This window comes from Onychostoma macrolepis, chromosome 11 (genome assembly GCF_012432095.1).
Source record: "Onychostoma macrolepis isolate SWU-2019 chromosome 11, ASM1243209v1, whole genome shotgun sequence".
NCBI lineage: Eukaryota > Metazoa > Chordata > Actinopteri > Cypriniformes > Cyprinidae > Onychostoma > Onychostoma macrolepis.
Window position 1 is genome coordinate 2,712,915 of NC_081165.1, and position 16,470 is coordinate 2,729,384.

The following is a 16,470-nucleotide window of genomic DNA, read 5'->3' on the forward strand; positions in this document are numbered from 1 at the left end:
TTATCTGCCTAAATTATAAAACAATTTTATGACAAGGTAATGTTTATTTTATTATATGTGACCCTGAACCACAAAACCAGTCTTAAGTCTCTGGGGTGCATTTGTAGCAATAGCTAAAAATACATTGTATGGGTCAAAATTATCTATTTTCCTTTTATGCCAAAAATCATTAGGATATTAAGTAAAGATCATGTTCCATGAAGATATTTTGTAAATGTCTTATCATAAATATATCAAAACTTCATTTTTGATTAGTAATATGCATTGCTAAGAACTTAATTTGGACAACTTTAAAGGCGATTTTCTCAATATTTAGATTTTTTTGCACCCTCAGATTCCAGATTTTCAAATAGTTTCATCTCGGCCAAGTATTGTCCAAACAAACCATACATCAATAGAAATCTTATTCATTCAGCTTTCAGATGATGTATAAATCTCAATTTTGAAAAATTGACACTTAAGACTGGTTTTGTGGTCCAGGGTCACATATATGTTTGTTATATTTTATTATCATCGGTCTTCAACCAGTGCAAAAGAGCAGTGTTTGACAGGTTTTTAAAGGCATGGTTTAAGGAAAAAATGCCCTGACGCCCCCTGGTGGTGAAAAGAGATATGTTGTAGTAAATTAAAATATTGGAAGAAAATGGTCCACAAGTAATGGTGCTTTTAGATCTACGGGTATTAAAGTAACAATTAACAATTTAACAACAATTAAGATCAATTTATATAGATATTCTTCCAAAATATGAAAACATAAAGGGATGAAGAGATATTGTAATAGGTTAAGTCTTTTTATGGTTGAGAATTGTCTTAAGTCGTTTCTTGATTTCAGTGTAACTCCAGTGCCAACGCTTTGAATTTGATGACAAAAACATGTGGACATTGTGAACTGGTCTGTTATACAGTACCAGAGTTTCCATGCATTTGAAAAATCCATTCGAATCCATTATACATCCTAGATATTTTTTAAATGGAAATTTTCCCCTGAGACAAAAAGGTCATTAGGAGTCATTTGTCGCCACAGGAGGCAGTTTGAGCTCCATGTTATTGATTTGCTCACATGATCTTTATGGTTTCCTTTAAAAGAAAAAAAAAGAAAAGAAAAGGAAAACACTTTAGTTTTAGTGTTAAGTACGCTTTTGTCCCAAACGTTTATCCAAATGCACATACAGCGGAGGTCAAAATTAGAGAACAACCTACAATTTTCTAAATTTCGAGGTCACTGCTTAGTCCTATTTGAAGTTATCCTAACAGAAGTAAAAGCAGTTTTTTAGGCATATTTCATGAGTTAAAACACAGTATATATATATATATATATATATATATAAACACTTAAATGAGAAATTTGAAAAAGAACACTGATCAAAATTAAAGAACACTTTCAGATATCTCCAAGTTCTTGGTGTTGATCTGGCACCTTGTGCAAATCTCCTTAATTATCTGACAAACCCTATCTGACAGCCTAACTTTCCAGTTTTCACGGACTGTGCAAGATGGAGAGCCATTCTTAATTTACTGAAACCCATTGACCGCAGTTTGTCCAGATGAAGGCCAATAGCAGCCATAGCAAGAGAAGTTGGTCGCTCCAAATCTGTGCTTTCTAGAATAATGCACCTGTACAATGCCACTAATAAGTCCCCCCAAAAGACTGAAAACACTGAAATAATGAAATGTCCAGCTCAGAGTCCTGATCTAAACCCATTTGAAATCTCTGGAAAATCCTTGGGGACAAAGTTACAGTATGTCTAAGAAATCCACTGCAGTCACCAAACTGTGGAAGAGACTGGATCAAGGTTTCATAAATCAAAATCAAGTTTTCATAAATTCTCTAATTTTGATCTCCACTGTAGATCAATGGTTAAAAGGGTGTTAACATTATAAAATGTTATTCTTTTTATTTTACCTCAAACACACAAAAACATAGGCTAAAGTTTAAAGAACATGAAATATATCACAAATATATTGTGCAACACTTCTCTCTTCCACTAGCAAAAGCTTCTGTCCAGTTTTTTCAGAGCTCCGGTACAGACTGGTGGCTTGATTCCCTGTACGAGAATTACACAAGGTTTTTAATTTAGTCCTGTTGATGAGCACGTGCAGTATTTCAGCAATCAGAAATGGTAAAAGTGAAGAGACACACGTGCATACTTTGTACATACTGCATACAAGGTTGAAGAGAGTGGACATTGCCTTATCTTCCCATTCACTAGTGTATTCCTGAGGAGGAAAAAACAAAACAAAACACACATTTAGATCTCGAGAACTCTCTCAGCAGAAATGAGTGTGTCTTATTTCAGCACAATAGATGAAGATTAGTACAAATGCTCTGCTTTGAGAAGGCCTCACCCCATTGAAGGTGATCCAGGGAACATGAATGTGTGCTGGTTTGAGCGCTTGCGTCTTCACTGCATTTTGATGCATTAAACTGTGGCCAAGCTTTCCTCTGGTACAAGATTCTATAGTCTGCCATTTAACAAATGGCGCATAGAGCTGCAAACACTGCCAAAAAAAAAAAAAAAAAAACTCACTCATAATGGCTTTTCATCATCCAAAAATTAAAGCTGTAATAAGGGGCAGTAATGTTGGCTCAGAGACACTTACAGGCTTAGCAGATTTTAGTACATCTGCAGATGACTCCATGCAGTAAATGACAGGAAATGCTGCATGATTGGCTGCATATAAAACACATGCCTATTAAGAAATAAGAACTATTAGGAATGTTTAACTAAAATAGAGAAAGAGAAAAACCTTTTTCAATTTAAAAACCTAATGAGTTGCATTTCTGGATATGCTGCTTCCACACAGAGAATTCTTGAGGTTAGCGTGTTGCTAAGCTAACAACATAATACTCCAAGCATAACACACAAACACACAAATATTGGGTAAAATAGATTATTTTTAATCAATAATTTATCATGTAATGAAATGTATATTTTATTTATATCATAGTCAACATTGTTGTTGGCTAACAAACTCACCTCAACCATGTTAGCGTAGCACTCTGGTACTCCATGTTGACATGAGAATGAATTATCTTCGGGAAGCTCCTTAAATGACAAGTTAACAGTCATAAACACAAGTAACGTCATAACATTTTCTCCATTACAACACACAGTCTTATATGCATAGCTGTACCTTAGCATTGCCAAAGGGCACCAGGTTGACTTTCATTATATCTTTTAGTAAAGTCCAGGTTGGGAAGAGTTGTTCTGTAAGGAACGCTCTGCAGCCTGGACACAAGCTCTCGTAATAGAGAGTGATCTCTACGGGAGGAACCACTGGGTCGGGCCGGGTCGCGTTCAGTTCCATGCATTGTTTCCGCACCTACTCGGATACAAAAAGAAACATGGTATAGCAACAAAGGAAAAAACAAATCTCCATATTTACCAGTTTGCCGAATTACAGTAAGGCTACACTCTAATCAAGTCATAAAAATTGTATACATTTTGTCTGATAGCACACAAACATCATGTGACCATTAACGGAATTCAGATAACTGTAAACATGCAAATGCATTGTTAAATTATTGAAATATTAATTTATAAACTCAGGCCACATTTAAAATGTCACTTGAAAGTACCCAGTTATGATCATGGCATAGTCAGATTTAAATCTAAACAAATTCTCTAAAGCACATCTTTAAATTTACAGGATGAACTTCTGACCCTGAATTCAGAGTATAAGAGCATACAGTTGTAGACACGAGGAGGCTCATCAAACTCACGATGTGAACTGGGAAACCTCATGACCTGCTTAATTGGAAGCTGTTTGTGTTCAAAAGCATGACAATAATTTACAAGCACAAAGAAGACTTTGAAAGTGATGTTGACCAATGCATCAGTGCAATATTCCATAAAAGTCAATATTCTAAACAGTCTGCAAATTAACATTAGGTATTATGTCGCATAATGCAAGTGTAAACAGATGAATTGTGAATTCTTTATTGTAGGTCGCATTAACCGTTTTTAGATAAAATGATGGCCATGCCTTGAGATGCATCAACATTATATCCTGTAAAATTTGATCTATTAAAAGGCCGCAAATAATTACAATCATGATACTGAGCTTCCAGAATGCCTCTTAAAGTTGGCAAAAAAGATAACTTAATTGTTTCAAGATTTAAATCAACCTCTTAAACAGACTTACCCCACATTCTATGGCGATCTCCAGAGACCTGCACCATTGAGAAGGTGGGTATCCACATGAAGGCTTTGGGTGAGATTTACACTGGATTTCATAAACTCTGAAGAATATGACATGAATCACACAGAGCAATAGAGTTTTCATGCTGTTGGTATTTAGTCCCTGAGCTTTCTGAGAGCAGAATTAGAGCTTGTGTACACTCCTCCTATCAAAATAACCTCGGAGCTCCAATCAACTGTGAGCAGCTGCAGCTGAACACACAAAACAAACACTGACCTCAGATCCGAAGAGAGAAGCTGTTCATGAGCAAAGAGAGTTCACAACTGAGATAAGTGTTATGGCTTTATCAATATACAATAATAAATACAGTACTACATTAATAAATTGTTGAGTTGCTCATACCAAAATAAATGCCTAAAACTCTACAGTTATCACTCATTCCATATCTATAGTTTTCATCTTTAACTACAACCTAAGAAACTAAGTTCAATCAACAATCATGCAAAAAGAGGGAAATCTGCTTTTTCCGTAGTTTTTTTGATACAGACTGATGAGTACATGTTAAAATTAAATGTTATTATGTTTATTTTTTTGCTCACGATGCTAGGAGAAGATATGTATGTGTTTAATGTTCTGTTTAATTTTGGGTTTTACTGGGCTTTCTGTTCTGTTGCTGTTTTGGGGGCTAACTATTTTGAAGAGTATAGCCTGTGGTTAGGTTGAGAATGGAACAAGAAACATTGAGATTAAATTGCATATTGCATTTGAGAAATGTATTAAAAACAAGGTAATATTTTATTTTAGGGTATCTTAACTAGTTGATTATTAACATGCATATTACTAGAATATTAGCCATTTATTCGTAGTAATTAAGCACATATTAATGCCTTATTCTACATGACCTTATTCTACATCCCTAATCCTACCCAATACCTAAACTTAACAACTACCTTACTAACTATTAATAAGCAGAAAATTAGGAATTTATTGAAGGAAAAGTCAGAGTTAATAGTGAATAAGTGTTCTCTATTCTAAAGTGTTACCAAAAACAATAACTGGGTATGTGCTATTGTAGTGAAAGTCTGTTTGTTAGTTAGTACATGTATTTGTGCCACTGCTAGCTAATAGATAGCCTCTGTTTTTAATTGCATCAAATAAACTATTTGAGTAACTAATTGGGTCCACTCAGTTTTATTTGTGGTACCAAATGTAGTTATTCAGTTATTTTTCTTTTATACTGACATTTTTATTTTTATTTCATAAGTTATGGTCACACTTTATATTAGGTGGTCTTAACTACTATGTACTTACATCAAAGAATAAGTACAATGTCCTTTTTGTGTTCATATTGTATTGCAAAACACTTTTGCTGTTATTGAGGTGGGATACGGGTAAGGTTAGGGACAGGTTTGGTGGTATGGGTAGGTTTAAGGTGTAAGGGATGGTTCAACAGTGTAATTATAAATGTAAGTACAAAAATGTATTACAGATGTAATTACATATAGGTATTTTTAAAAATATAAGTACAATGTAAAACATGTATGTACACAATAAGTGCATTGCACCAAATTATTAATTTAAATGTAACTACATAGTAGTTAAGGCCACCTAATATAAAGTGGGACCCACTAAAGAATAATTTTTTTTGTGAAAGCTGGAGAGAAACACCAGGTACAGTACAAGCTAAAACAAGGTTGGGCCTCCTCTACACAACCTCTGACTGTTGAGAGTAAACCAGGGCAAAAAGTTCCTGCCACATATTGCAATGACACTACTCCAGCCAGACATGATCATTGCTTTGTGAGCCCATAGTGGTCGGCTGTTGGGGCTTTAGAGGATGGTCACTTTGTAAGGTTTTCAGTTGGCTGGGGATCACAGGGGCAGCTAAATGAACAGATACATATGTGAAGCTGTACTATGTGGCATTGGATCAAGAGGATTGATCCATGTGCAGTTGCTACTGGAATGCAGATTGATGCCTGATCAACCCCAGCCGGGTCACCTGGGAGAGGGTGCTTAATGTTGAAAGACCCAACACACCAGAGGACTCCAGGAAACATCATTGATGATGCATTCCAGTGCAACAGGACGATGTATGCTACATACTAAGATGTTGACTTAGGTGAAATGCTGACTTTTCCTGATTGGTTAATTAAGTCCCAACCTACATTTTTTTTCTCATTATTTTTTTCTGTTTCTTTTAGAAATATAGCAACACCCAAAACCTAGATTATGGAGGCAACGGAGCACATACCAATCCTATGACTGTGCCACATCCTTACGTTCTGGGAAACCTTCAGCCCGACGATTTTTGCCATGCATCCTTCAGCATGCAGCATGCATCTTTCTCTAACTATAAATAACACTTTACTGTGAGTGCAATTCTGATATTCTGAGTTCTGAGAGTTGCAACTGGCAGTCAGTATGGTTTTTGCCCATTTTTATTTATTTTTTTCAACTTTTGACATACAGTAATTTCTAGTGGAAAATTGGAATTGTGGTAATTTAATTGCTTTGTTAATCACCAAATTTCTATCTATTTTTGATGATCATTTGACGTTTATGCTGCCTCTGAGCCAAAAGCCATTAATTCACTACACCACCACTCTGACTGGAGTGAACATTTCCCTTTATGTTAGTAGAAGTTGGAAAAATATGAGAGTGAGTCAATGATAGCAAAATGAATTATTCCCTTAATTAGGAATTTCACATTTCAATATGATATGACTAAACTTGAGACACAGTAAAATGTATCTACGCTATACTTTATATTATTGCAGAGATTCCACTCTGCAAAAACTAATTTCAAGGTGGTTGCATCACTGACCCCCAAGCCATGTTAACCCAGTCGGTTCATTCGCGCATCGCACTCAACACTCTTTGCGAAAGTGATGTAGAGTGTGAAGAAATCCAAGCAGAAGTGGTCCAAGGAGACACATTCAAAATGCATGTGTAACAGGTAGAAACAGTAAATGCATCTTGGCTGACAGCTTGTGATTAAACCACTAAAAATGCACTTTAATATCCTGGAAACTGGGCTTTTCTCTTGCTCGCTCAATTTCCAGGATATTGTATATAATTAATTTATGGGGATTTCAGAGAGCTGCTAATATATGAGAAACTCATGGACCTTCCTGGAGAGGTGGGATGTCTGTTATTGTGGTCTTTATCAGAGAGGAGTTGGGTAGAACTTAAGCTGGGGTGACAAGGTACCGTTTCACAGAACCAACATTTTGATCAAAGACATTTATTTACAATTGATGTGCCAATCTTTTGACATTCTGAATATGAAGGAGGTGTTGCAGATGCTCTACAGGTAAACTCTAGGCTGGAATATGAATATCATTCTGAACATAATGAATTCCTGTCACAATGAATTCTTGATACACAGTTTATTCATTGGAATATAATTCAAAAGTACTGATTTTAGCATATATCTTTGAATATCCAAATCAGTCATTAATCAAATGTCAGGAATACAAACAATTCAGAACATTTGATGATCCATTTTTCTTTGTTGTCGGTTTGGTCTTTCCAAAGTGCTCTGTAACACCAGCCTAATAAGAGAAAAGCAGATTGGCAGAATTTATGCAAATACACAAAAACAGACACAGTTTTCTGATCCATAATTCATAAATTAACCTGTTAGTTTGACATGGTGAAGTTCACAGCTTCAAACCCCACAAGATCGATTGGTGAAGGAATTGCCTTTTTGTAGATTTTTCGCTAAAGAGGACAAAATAATATTTTACCAGCCGGAAGGAAGGCAGTAAGACATCTATGAAATTGAAAAGACACAAAATGTGTTCATAAAACAACAACCTCTGGAATTTTCACTCTCATGTCAAAGGTCTCTGGTGAGGATGCCACAATATTGACAGCTGCTTGGCGTTCTGGGTTTTTCTCATATTTCTGGTAGAAACCCATTATATAAGAAATGCCAGGCAGGTACTCTTGAACTCTGAAAGAAAAATTATGTGAAAATAGTAAGATAACATAAGGCATGAGATTGAAATCATTTAAGTAGTAAACATATGCTGCACATTAGTATTTCAGGAAAATCAAGAGCATGATGAATTCACTTTTGACCAATTGTTGTGAACACTGAGGGCAGAGCTCCCCAGTTGATCTTGGTGTATATGGAAGGTTTAGATTCCAGCTGGCATGCTGTGGACACCCTCATAGACACATCATATGTTTGACACTCTGCACCCCATCTGAGATGGGCCTAAAAACACAAGAAGAAAATCAATGAGGGAATAAGGAAACCGATGAGAATAAGTTAAGAAAAATCTCAAAAGACCTTTACCTTTGCTGATGAACGACTCTTATCTACGTTAACATTGGCACAGATTTTCCAGTTTGCTTCTTCACCAACTTCAGAGACAATCATTTCAATGTCTTCTCTTTGGGCTGTTGGCAGATTAAAGGCTACGCCTTCATAGCCCAAAGGTTTTGCTGGCGGACTCAGACCAAGTGCTTTTACTGTGACTACAGGTTCTGGAGTGGCATCTAAATTCTACAGCATGGGGAAATTGATAAGATGACTAAGTAATTGCTAGATTACTCTATTAATTCAGCAATTCCTAGTTACTCTGTAGATCATGTTAAGTTACAAATTTTCCTCTGTACAACTGTATTCTGTAAATTCATTTGGATTTGAATTAATTTACCAGCAGTTTCAAAGCATAAATCTCAGGGTGGACTGAATAAGAAATTTGCAGTACATTATATGTGGCGTCGTAAGCAAGCTACAGTCTGTTTGTCCAAATATACACTTCACTATACATAATTGGAAATGTGTTATATTGAACCCTCATTTTTAAATCACTTTACATTTGAATTAATGATTTCAGATGTTTGTATTGCACCTGAGATGCTGGGAATGAGTTGTATAAATTGTTTTCCTCACAGGAGGTGATCTCGTCTCTTGTGTCCTACACAGAGGGAGCATGTATAACAAAATGCCCTCACATTAATTCTGAGTTAACCACTGGAAATCATTCAGCCACTGTAAGTGAAAAAGAGCTATGGCTGAGTCTTGGTACCTTGAATACTCTGTGGCTGAGATTCATCATTTCACTGACTCCTGGAGGGTGTTTTCTGCCGGCAGTGACCTGAATCTGAATTTTTTCAATGGGTTTGGCATCCTTAGCTTTGGAACAAGCAACAAGTTACTGACAAGTAATTTAGTAATATAATTTTTGGATTATATTATTAAGTCAAGGTTCTGGTACCTGGTTCTAATTGATATGAAAAGTGGGTACGTCCCAGCAAGTAATACAGAGGATATTCATGATGGTAGTGTGCTCGTTTGGCTTCTGCCTCAATACAGACTGCAGTTCCATAAATCTTGGCATCAGCACATTGCCTGAATTTCAGCTCAGAGTGCTCGGTCTGCCGCAGAAAACACAGCCGTTTAGTCTGCAGGGTTTGCCAGACATCTCCATCTTGTTATAGTATTGTAAAGGCTGTACCTGATCATTCCTTGAAATGGGCAAAATCCTGGCCAGATCCTGTTTGGAGTCCTCTGTCTCGGGCATCATGGGAGTTACTTTGAATGAGGATGGTTCCTCATTCTTTCTCAAAACAGCAAACACATTAGAACTGTTTGATGAAGAGTGAGAAATCGTCAGGATATTTGGTGGCACCTATAACGTATCACAATGGTGCTGTAGAAATCATGGAAAACGTACTTGATTGAAAATAATTCAGTGACCGTTTTGCTTGGAGTCAAGTTCATTTCATATTTATGCTCTTCCATGTTTATATTCAAGTCAAATGCCCATGGCAGGGAACTTATTATTTTACTCTTCAGCTCTACACCACATTGGAAAAGATCTGTGTTGATTCCATGAAATACAAAATGATCCTTTGTCACCCTGCAAGCAGGAGGAAAGTCAACATTCAGCACAGAGAAACCATGAAGAACCCAAAAATCCTGTCATTATTTTCCACCCTCATGTGAATTTGACAACTTAAATTCTCACGCAAAGCTATCTAATATATGACTTTAGATACCTTAGAATATACAGCACATGGACTATTTTCATGGTGTTCATGCACAATCTCTGACATTAAAATTGCTGTTACATCAGTAACCTAAAATATGCTGTTTTATCTTAGACTGAGCGGGTTCTCATGGAGACTAGGCATGCTGAGATCACAAGGTCTCCAAACAATACTCACTTTACTTCAGTAACCAGAAATAAAATCATGGCTGACTGTAAATAACAAAATGAGATTAGTCAGTGTCTAATTAATAAATCATAACTGATAACTTTTTATAATTACCCAGCAAAGCCATCTGTGTGTAAGGAAATGTCTGAGCTTAGCAGTTCACTCAGATGTTCCTTGGGAGGAGGATTAATTTCAGCTTTCGCTGTAGATATAGAATATAATTACCTTTTTGTTTTTTGTTTATTTTTTGCATTTAGCCCTAATTTTACCATTATTAACAGACGTCTAATGGGAAATTGACAATAAACGGCAGAAGAAAGCTCACCTTTCATTGTAACAGCATTTACTATGGAAAAATATTTGCTGATTTCAACTGGGAGACCAAGACATGTTGGCTGTATGAATCGAGCTTCATACACAAGGTGCGGCTTGGTCCAGTGCCAGGAAGTCCCTTTTTGAACATCCTGAATCTTTTCCCAAACCTTACTCTCCTTTCCTGCAGAAGGACTAAATGACTGAGCAGAAAGTAAATGCATCATGTTTCAGCTGAATCTACGCAAGAATCAACAAAAATCACCCGATGATTAAAAAAAAACGAGAATACCTTTATGATGCTCTGAATGGAATCTCCGTTTACATCCATTAAAAAGGCTTCCTGTCCAAACACGCGTGCATATGCTGTCAACAGAGGTCTGTCGTTTGGCAGGTTCTGCCAGTCAGAGAGCTTTTAAAAAAAAATCAGAGCATAGCCATTAATCTAATGACTGACAGAAGTCATACATTTCATAGATTCTGAGACAGAAGATGCTCACGATTTGCATTATAGTGGCAAAATCGGTGATTCCTAAATCTTTCTTGAGTTGAGGGATTTTTCCTGCTAACAGCTCTTTGAGTCCATCTGCACGGACACCAAACTGAAAACATATCAAAGATTACATATAAAAAACATGGTTTACAGTACATAAAATTACACTGCATTTTCTAACTTTGGTTTGATTACCTCAAGAAATTGCAGTATTCTCCCAATGAAATGAATTTTTCCTTTAAGCATAATTTTTGTGGGTATAAGACTTTCATTTTGCAGCATATAAATGTCGGCAGATGTCCCAAATAAAAAGTCATCTGATGAGACAAGAAACAGCATCAGACCATTCCCAGCATCACTAAAAGTTTGTACAACAAAGCTAGCAATTAAAACGAGGGTGCACTTTAAAACAACCAATGAAAAGCTTCATATTCTCTGGGATTTTCCTATGTTCTGAGAAATATTTTCTTTCTAATGTAAACCCACCATGGAACCAGTCAAAGTGCACATTCTTGCTGTAGCGATAACTCAGGTGGCCAAGTTTGGGGGTAAGAATCTTCATGGCAATATTACAGGCAGTGGATCTTTTTTAGAGGAAAAAAAGAGGAATGAGGACAGATGCTCTGAAAGAAGAGGAGGAGAAAACAGTACACATTTGAGCATTCTTACAGATGCTGATTATCAGGGGTGCGGGACTTGGCAATGCCTTTGAGTAGAGAGTAGGAGAAGCTGGCAACCTGCAGGTCAACCTCCTCTAAGAGGACCTCACTTATTACTGAGATCAGAGCTATGGATGGCTTGGTCTCTAGAAGCACCATGCAGGCCAACATGCGGATTTCAGCAGAAAGAGTCCTCTGTACAAATAGGTTCAAGACAATGTCCTGTACCTGCACACATACAAAAAGTAGAAAGTCTTTACCTGCTGAAAGTGGTCCTTGCTAATTTTACCAAGTAGCATCTTATCTTTTTTTGGTCCATAACAACATTCCTGCCAAACCTAACCAGTGTGAGAACACTGTAAAAAAAAAAAAAAAGGAAAAAAAGTTGAGCGAACTTTCTTTTTACCAGCTTCAGCAGATTTTTGAGTTTGCTCAACTTATTTTTGTGGGAGATTCTCAAATTTTTGTTGTATAAACTTAAAACGACAAGTTGAGAAAACTAAAAAAATCTGCTGAAGCTGGTTGCCTTCAAATTTTAAGTTGGCTCAACATTTTTTTTTTTTTTACAGTGAAGTTAACACTCACTACCAAATTTGAAAATTGTTTTTGCAGTGGAAGGCAATTTTATCATATCAACCTGTGGTCAGAAAACCTTTGACAATAAATGCCCTTGTTTAGTAATCATAATGTGTTCTTGTTTACAGTAATTAACAATTTCGATTGGATGTCAAAACACATATTTAAGTCAAGTTTGCAAGAACAGCGTCTGGTTAGATTTTTCTGCGATTTTTATTTATTTTTTTCTCTGCAGATCTTCTTAAGTTATAACAGGTTGTGTGGGGACTGTCTGTGACAGCAAAATTCAGATATCTCCACAGATGTTTGGTTGGGCCACTTAAAAACATTCATATGAGTTAAGCCACTTTTGCATTGTCTAGGCTGTGTGCTTAGGGTCATTGTCCTGTTGGAAGTTGAACCTTTGGCACATTTTGAAGTTTAGGCTACACCACTGGATTATGCTGTGTTCAGCTTTTCTTCTGCCCTTACTAGTGCTGTATTGTACAACTGATTGAGTGACCACTGGGTGCTTGATCACCTCTCTTACCAATACCCTTTTCCCTTGATTGCACAGATTGAACAATAGGAAGAGTACTGCACTGTAAAAAAAAAAAAAGTTGAGCCAACTTGAAATTTTAATTTTGAGTTTTCTCAGCTTGTCGTTTTAAGTTTATACAACAAAAATTTGAGAATCTCACACAAAAATAAGTTGAGCAAACTCAAAGATCTGCTGAAGCTGGTTGCCTTAAAATTTTAAGTTGGCTCAACATTTTTTTTTTTTTTTTACAGTGTGGTTGTTCCAAACTTTTATCATTTAAGAATTTTGGTGGCCATTGTTCTTGGGAACCTTCAATACCCCAAGTTTTTTGTAGCATTTTCCATGTCCGTGCTTCAACCCAATGCAGTCTTGGAGCTTCATGGCTTGGGTTTTCCTCTGATATGAATTTGTAGCTGTTAGACCATATTATTTAGGCAGATATTATATTAGACAGGTGTGTGCCTTTCCAAATCATATCTAATCAAATGAATATGTCATAAATGGACTCCAATTCAAGTGCAGAAACATTGCAAAGGTGTTTGCAAAGACCTAAGCTAACATTCAAGTGTCTGAATACTTATATATCAAAGTGATATTGGATTTTTTTTTTCTTTTTATTAAATTTTCAAAGTTACAAGGTTGTGAATACTTATATAGATTGCAGTACTTACACTGTGGGGTTCCCTGCTTGCAAGCAGTCTGAATCCCTGGACCGCAGCACTTTGTACTCTAGTTGGAAGATTTTCAGCTCCAGATGTGTAGTCTGGAAGGAACTTTAGGAAAGTCTTGATGCTAGAGCGATGAGCTGCGTTTCCCAAAGCCTTCAATGCAAGGACCATATCCTCCTCCGAGTTTTTTCTTAGCCCACTTGTAGCCATATCCAGCAATGGCTGAACAACATTATTTACAAAGGACATGGAAAATGTAAATTTCAGAGAACTAAGTTCCACATAAAACTAGCAGATTATAAAATACCTTGAAATTTGTATTAATCATCTGGCATACAGAAGAAGGAGACCAGAGATACCTGCACCACAGTGACAGGGCAAGGATCAGTATACACGCAGTATCTGTATACTAAAGAACCATACGCCAACACCACAGTGTTCCACAGGAGAGGCTGGGATTTACTGAAAGGAATTGTCAGGAACTCCTGGAAAGCGGAACAGAGCTTTAGAAGGCAAATATATATGACATAAATTATTGTAACAAATGTTTAACTATAGGCCACCAACTCAACCTGAGCTAATGCCACTGACGCAGGCTCAGCAGACAAGTGGTTAAATGCCACTACCAGTGCCTGTCCTGCCTCATTCTCTGTAATGTCTCCTGCTTTGAATCTGGTCTCAAGGAATTTGAGGATCCTTCCATCTGTTACCTCCACAACCAAGTCCAGGAACCACCTCCTAAAGACCAAAAAAAAAGAAAAGAGTCAGTAGGATAAGATCTAGGATTGCCTAGTACTTAGACAGGTGTAAACAAAATACCTGTGCTCATCATTTCCTGAGACCTGCTTCCATAACTGCTCTAGATTCTCAAGTGTTGCCACACGTAGCAACTGAATTAGATTCAGAACCTCAGTGCTGCTTGAGCTGTCCACTTTATATATGTTAGCCTGTGCCAAACGCTTAATTAAATCTAGAATCTGTTGGAGTACAGAACAGATCAAAATCTGTTTATGAGTTTATTCAAATATCTGTATATATTTCAATGTTTATGAGTGTAGGATCTTGGAGTTTGCCTTTGGCACTGGTCTGTTCAGGTTGATCATAACAACGGGAATTGGTTTGAGGTCCTTTTCTGTCTTGTACATCAGATTGCCTCTGCTCTGCACCTGTCCGGTCACTATTTTGTCAGTTGTGTCTGAAACTTTCAGAAGCTCAATGTCCCGTCTGGAAAAATGAACACAACTATGTCATGCACAATCTGCAGTCTTGCAACAACTAGTTAGCTAATGACTGAAACACTTACAATGCTAACATTCGTGAGTTTCCTCCCTTTACATTGAATGGAGAGAAGTATTGACGCTCCTGAGCAAATGCTTTAGTGATCAAACCGCCATCTGATGTGGACTTCACTGTGTAGGTGTGTTTCACTGTTGAAACAACACTCTCACCTCTCTGTAAGTTTAAACAGCATTCAGATCAGTTAAAGGATGAGCGTCCACTTTTTATGTTCAAGTTTATAATTGAAATGTAATGAAACACACCTGTTTGCTAAGTTTGTCTTCAGGGGCGAGTGCCATACCTCGGTATAAAGCAGCTGACTGTTGACAGTTGGTGACATCAACCATTTGGGTCACTTTTAACTCTTTGGCATTATTGTCTTCTTCAATAGTGTAACTGCTTTGACATACACCGTGAATTCCCAACTGAAGATATACAAAAATGTTTTTTTCATATTGTTTTGCTTTACCCATAGAGTCATACTTTTATTAAGGACTGTCTTGTAGAGTTCATATGTAGATTTTGTACCTCCACCAGTTCGTAAAAACTTTGTGTGGTTTTGACTGTGACTTGTAGAAATCCAAGGATCCCCCTCACAATATTTACAACTGTGTTTGAGACTCCAGGTGCTGTGCGAATGTCAGTAATTTGTCCTTTGGAGAATCCAAAAACAATTGGCTGGCTGAACTCGGCAGATAGACGCTTAGTAAGCTTTTGGGAAGGGCTGAAGACACTTTTCCTGGGTAAGTCATTAAAGTCTTCAACATCTACATTTGAGATCTTAAAAGGAAAAGCACATTTTATAGCATGTTTAGACAAAATCTAGTTATTTTTACTATCTGCTGAGTTAAGAATAAAGGTGTCAGATAGCTCAGAATAGTTTGAAATAAAAAAAATATATATATGGAATTGGAGCAACAGTATTGGTACCTGAAGCACAAAGGTTTGTGGCGATGTACCAATGATTTTAAAAGTGCACCTCAGCTTCAGTGCTGACTCAGCCAAGTCTGGCAGTTCTCGTCCCACTCGCACCAATCCCTCATATTTATATTCATATGTTTTTTTAGAGTTCAGGAAAGGCTCTAAAATATTGGCCATTGAGAAATTTCAGAAATTTGAAATGACAAATTATGAAACAGTATGTATCTAATATGTATCTGAATCCTAATTAACTTAAAATCTTTATTATTGACATAAACATCAAATACAATAATACAATTAATATTAGAATAAGGAGAAAATCTCTGTAGGTTTATGGGTGATATACGTTATAACGTTTACATACCGTAATTTATGTTCTCGCTGGCTAATGGGGAGGAAAAGAGAAACATTACTATTATACTTTCATATAAAGTAGCATTAAAGTAAAAAAAAAAAAATCACTGTGCTCCGTTCTAAACAAAATTAAGCCAGCATTTATAATGACCCCGCTCTAAAACATGCAGTTAAATCTGCCTTAAATCTGTCCCTGTCTTTATGTACTTACCAGCCAGGGCTACCAGGAGACAGAGATAGTGCCGCCACATGGTGAAATCCAGAGATGGTATAAGCAACTTGGACGTCATCTTTTATAGCAGGGAGCTGTATTTCCCTCCTACCCCCTTATCTCATAAGGTTAGTGAGGTAAAGTGACCCTGTGGC

General features: G+C 36.8%; 2 protein-coding genes across 2 annotated transcripts; both read right to left on the reverse strand.

Annotated features, from left to right (window-relative positions):
* Positions 1-803: 803 nt before the first annotated feature.
* ifi30b (IFI30 lysosomal thiol reductase b) lies at positions 804-4,299 on the reverse strand. Its single transcript, XM_058791720.1, has 7 exons — positions 4,147-4,299; positions 3,136-3,324; positions 2,979-3,047; positions 2,602-2,691; positions 2,347-2,499; positions 2,149-2,217; positions 804-2,045 (listed from the first exon to the last, which is right to left on the reverse strand). Exons 1-7 carry the CDS (start codon positions 4,285-4,287, stop codon positions 1,986-1,988), a joined length of 771 nt encoding a protein of 256 aa, XP_058647703.1. The 5' UTR covers positions 4,288-4,299; the 3' UTR covers positions 804-1,985.
* A 3,221-nt stretch (positions 4,300-7,520) lies between these two features.
* vtg3 (vitellogenin 3, phosvitinless) lies at positions 7,521-16,370 on the reverse strand. The gene is made up of 28 exons (XM_058792528.1): positions 16,316-16,370; positions 16,115-16,135; positions 15,760-15,911; positions 15,358-15,609; positions 15,093-15,254; positions 14,855-15,003; positions 14,625-14,775; positions 14,371-14,528; positions 14,124-14,289; positions 13,911-14,036; positions 13,555-13,773; positions 11,798-12,015; positions 11,615-11,712; positions 11,324-11,445; positions 11,136-11,237; positions 10,928-11,047; positions 10,649-10,838; positions 10,438-10,525; positions 9,840-10,025; positions 9,621-9,750; positions 9,381-9,540; positions 9,192-9,298; positions 9,015-9,080; positions 8,453-8,662; positions 8,226-8,371; positions 7,966-8,104; positions 7,786-7,869; positions 7,521-7,700 (listed from the first exon to the last, which is right to left on the reverse strand). The coding sequence occupies exons 1-27, from the start codon at positions 16,353-16,355 to the stop codon at positions 7,789-7,791; spliced, it is 3,759 nt and encodes a 1,252-aa protein (XP_058648511.1). The 5' UTR covers positions 16,356-16,370; the 3' UTR covers positions 7,521-7,700; positions 7,786-7,788.
* Between the last annotated feature and the right edge of the window lie 100 nt (positions 16,371-16,470).

Coding starts and splice junctions, on each gene's coding strand:
- vtg3 (XM_058792528.1), bottom strand. CDS start 16,355: ATGTGGCGGCACTATCTCTGTCTCCTGGTAGCCCTGGCTG. Junction 10,839..10,927: donor CCATTCAGAGCATCATAAAG/GTATTCTCGTTT, acceptor CTTTCTGCTCAG/TCATTTAGTCCTTCTGCAGG. Junction 10,026..10,437: donor CACACAGATGGCTTTGCTGG/GTAATTATAAAA, acceptor TCCTGCTTGCAG/GGTGACAAAGGATCATTTTG.
- ifi30b (XM_058791720.1), bottom strand. CDS start 4,287: ATGAAAACTCTATTGCTCTGTGTGATTCATGTCATATTCTTCAGAGTT. Junction 2,692..2,978: donor GCTACGCTAACATGGTTGAG/GTGAGTTTGTTA, acceptor ATTTCTTAATAG/GCATGTGTTTTATATGCAGC. Junction 2,046..2,148: donor TTGTATGCAGTATGTACAAA/GTATGCACGTGT, acceptor ATTCTCGTACAG/GGAATCAAGCCACCAGTCTG.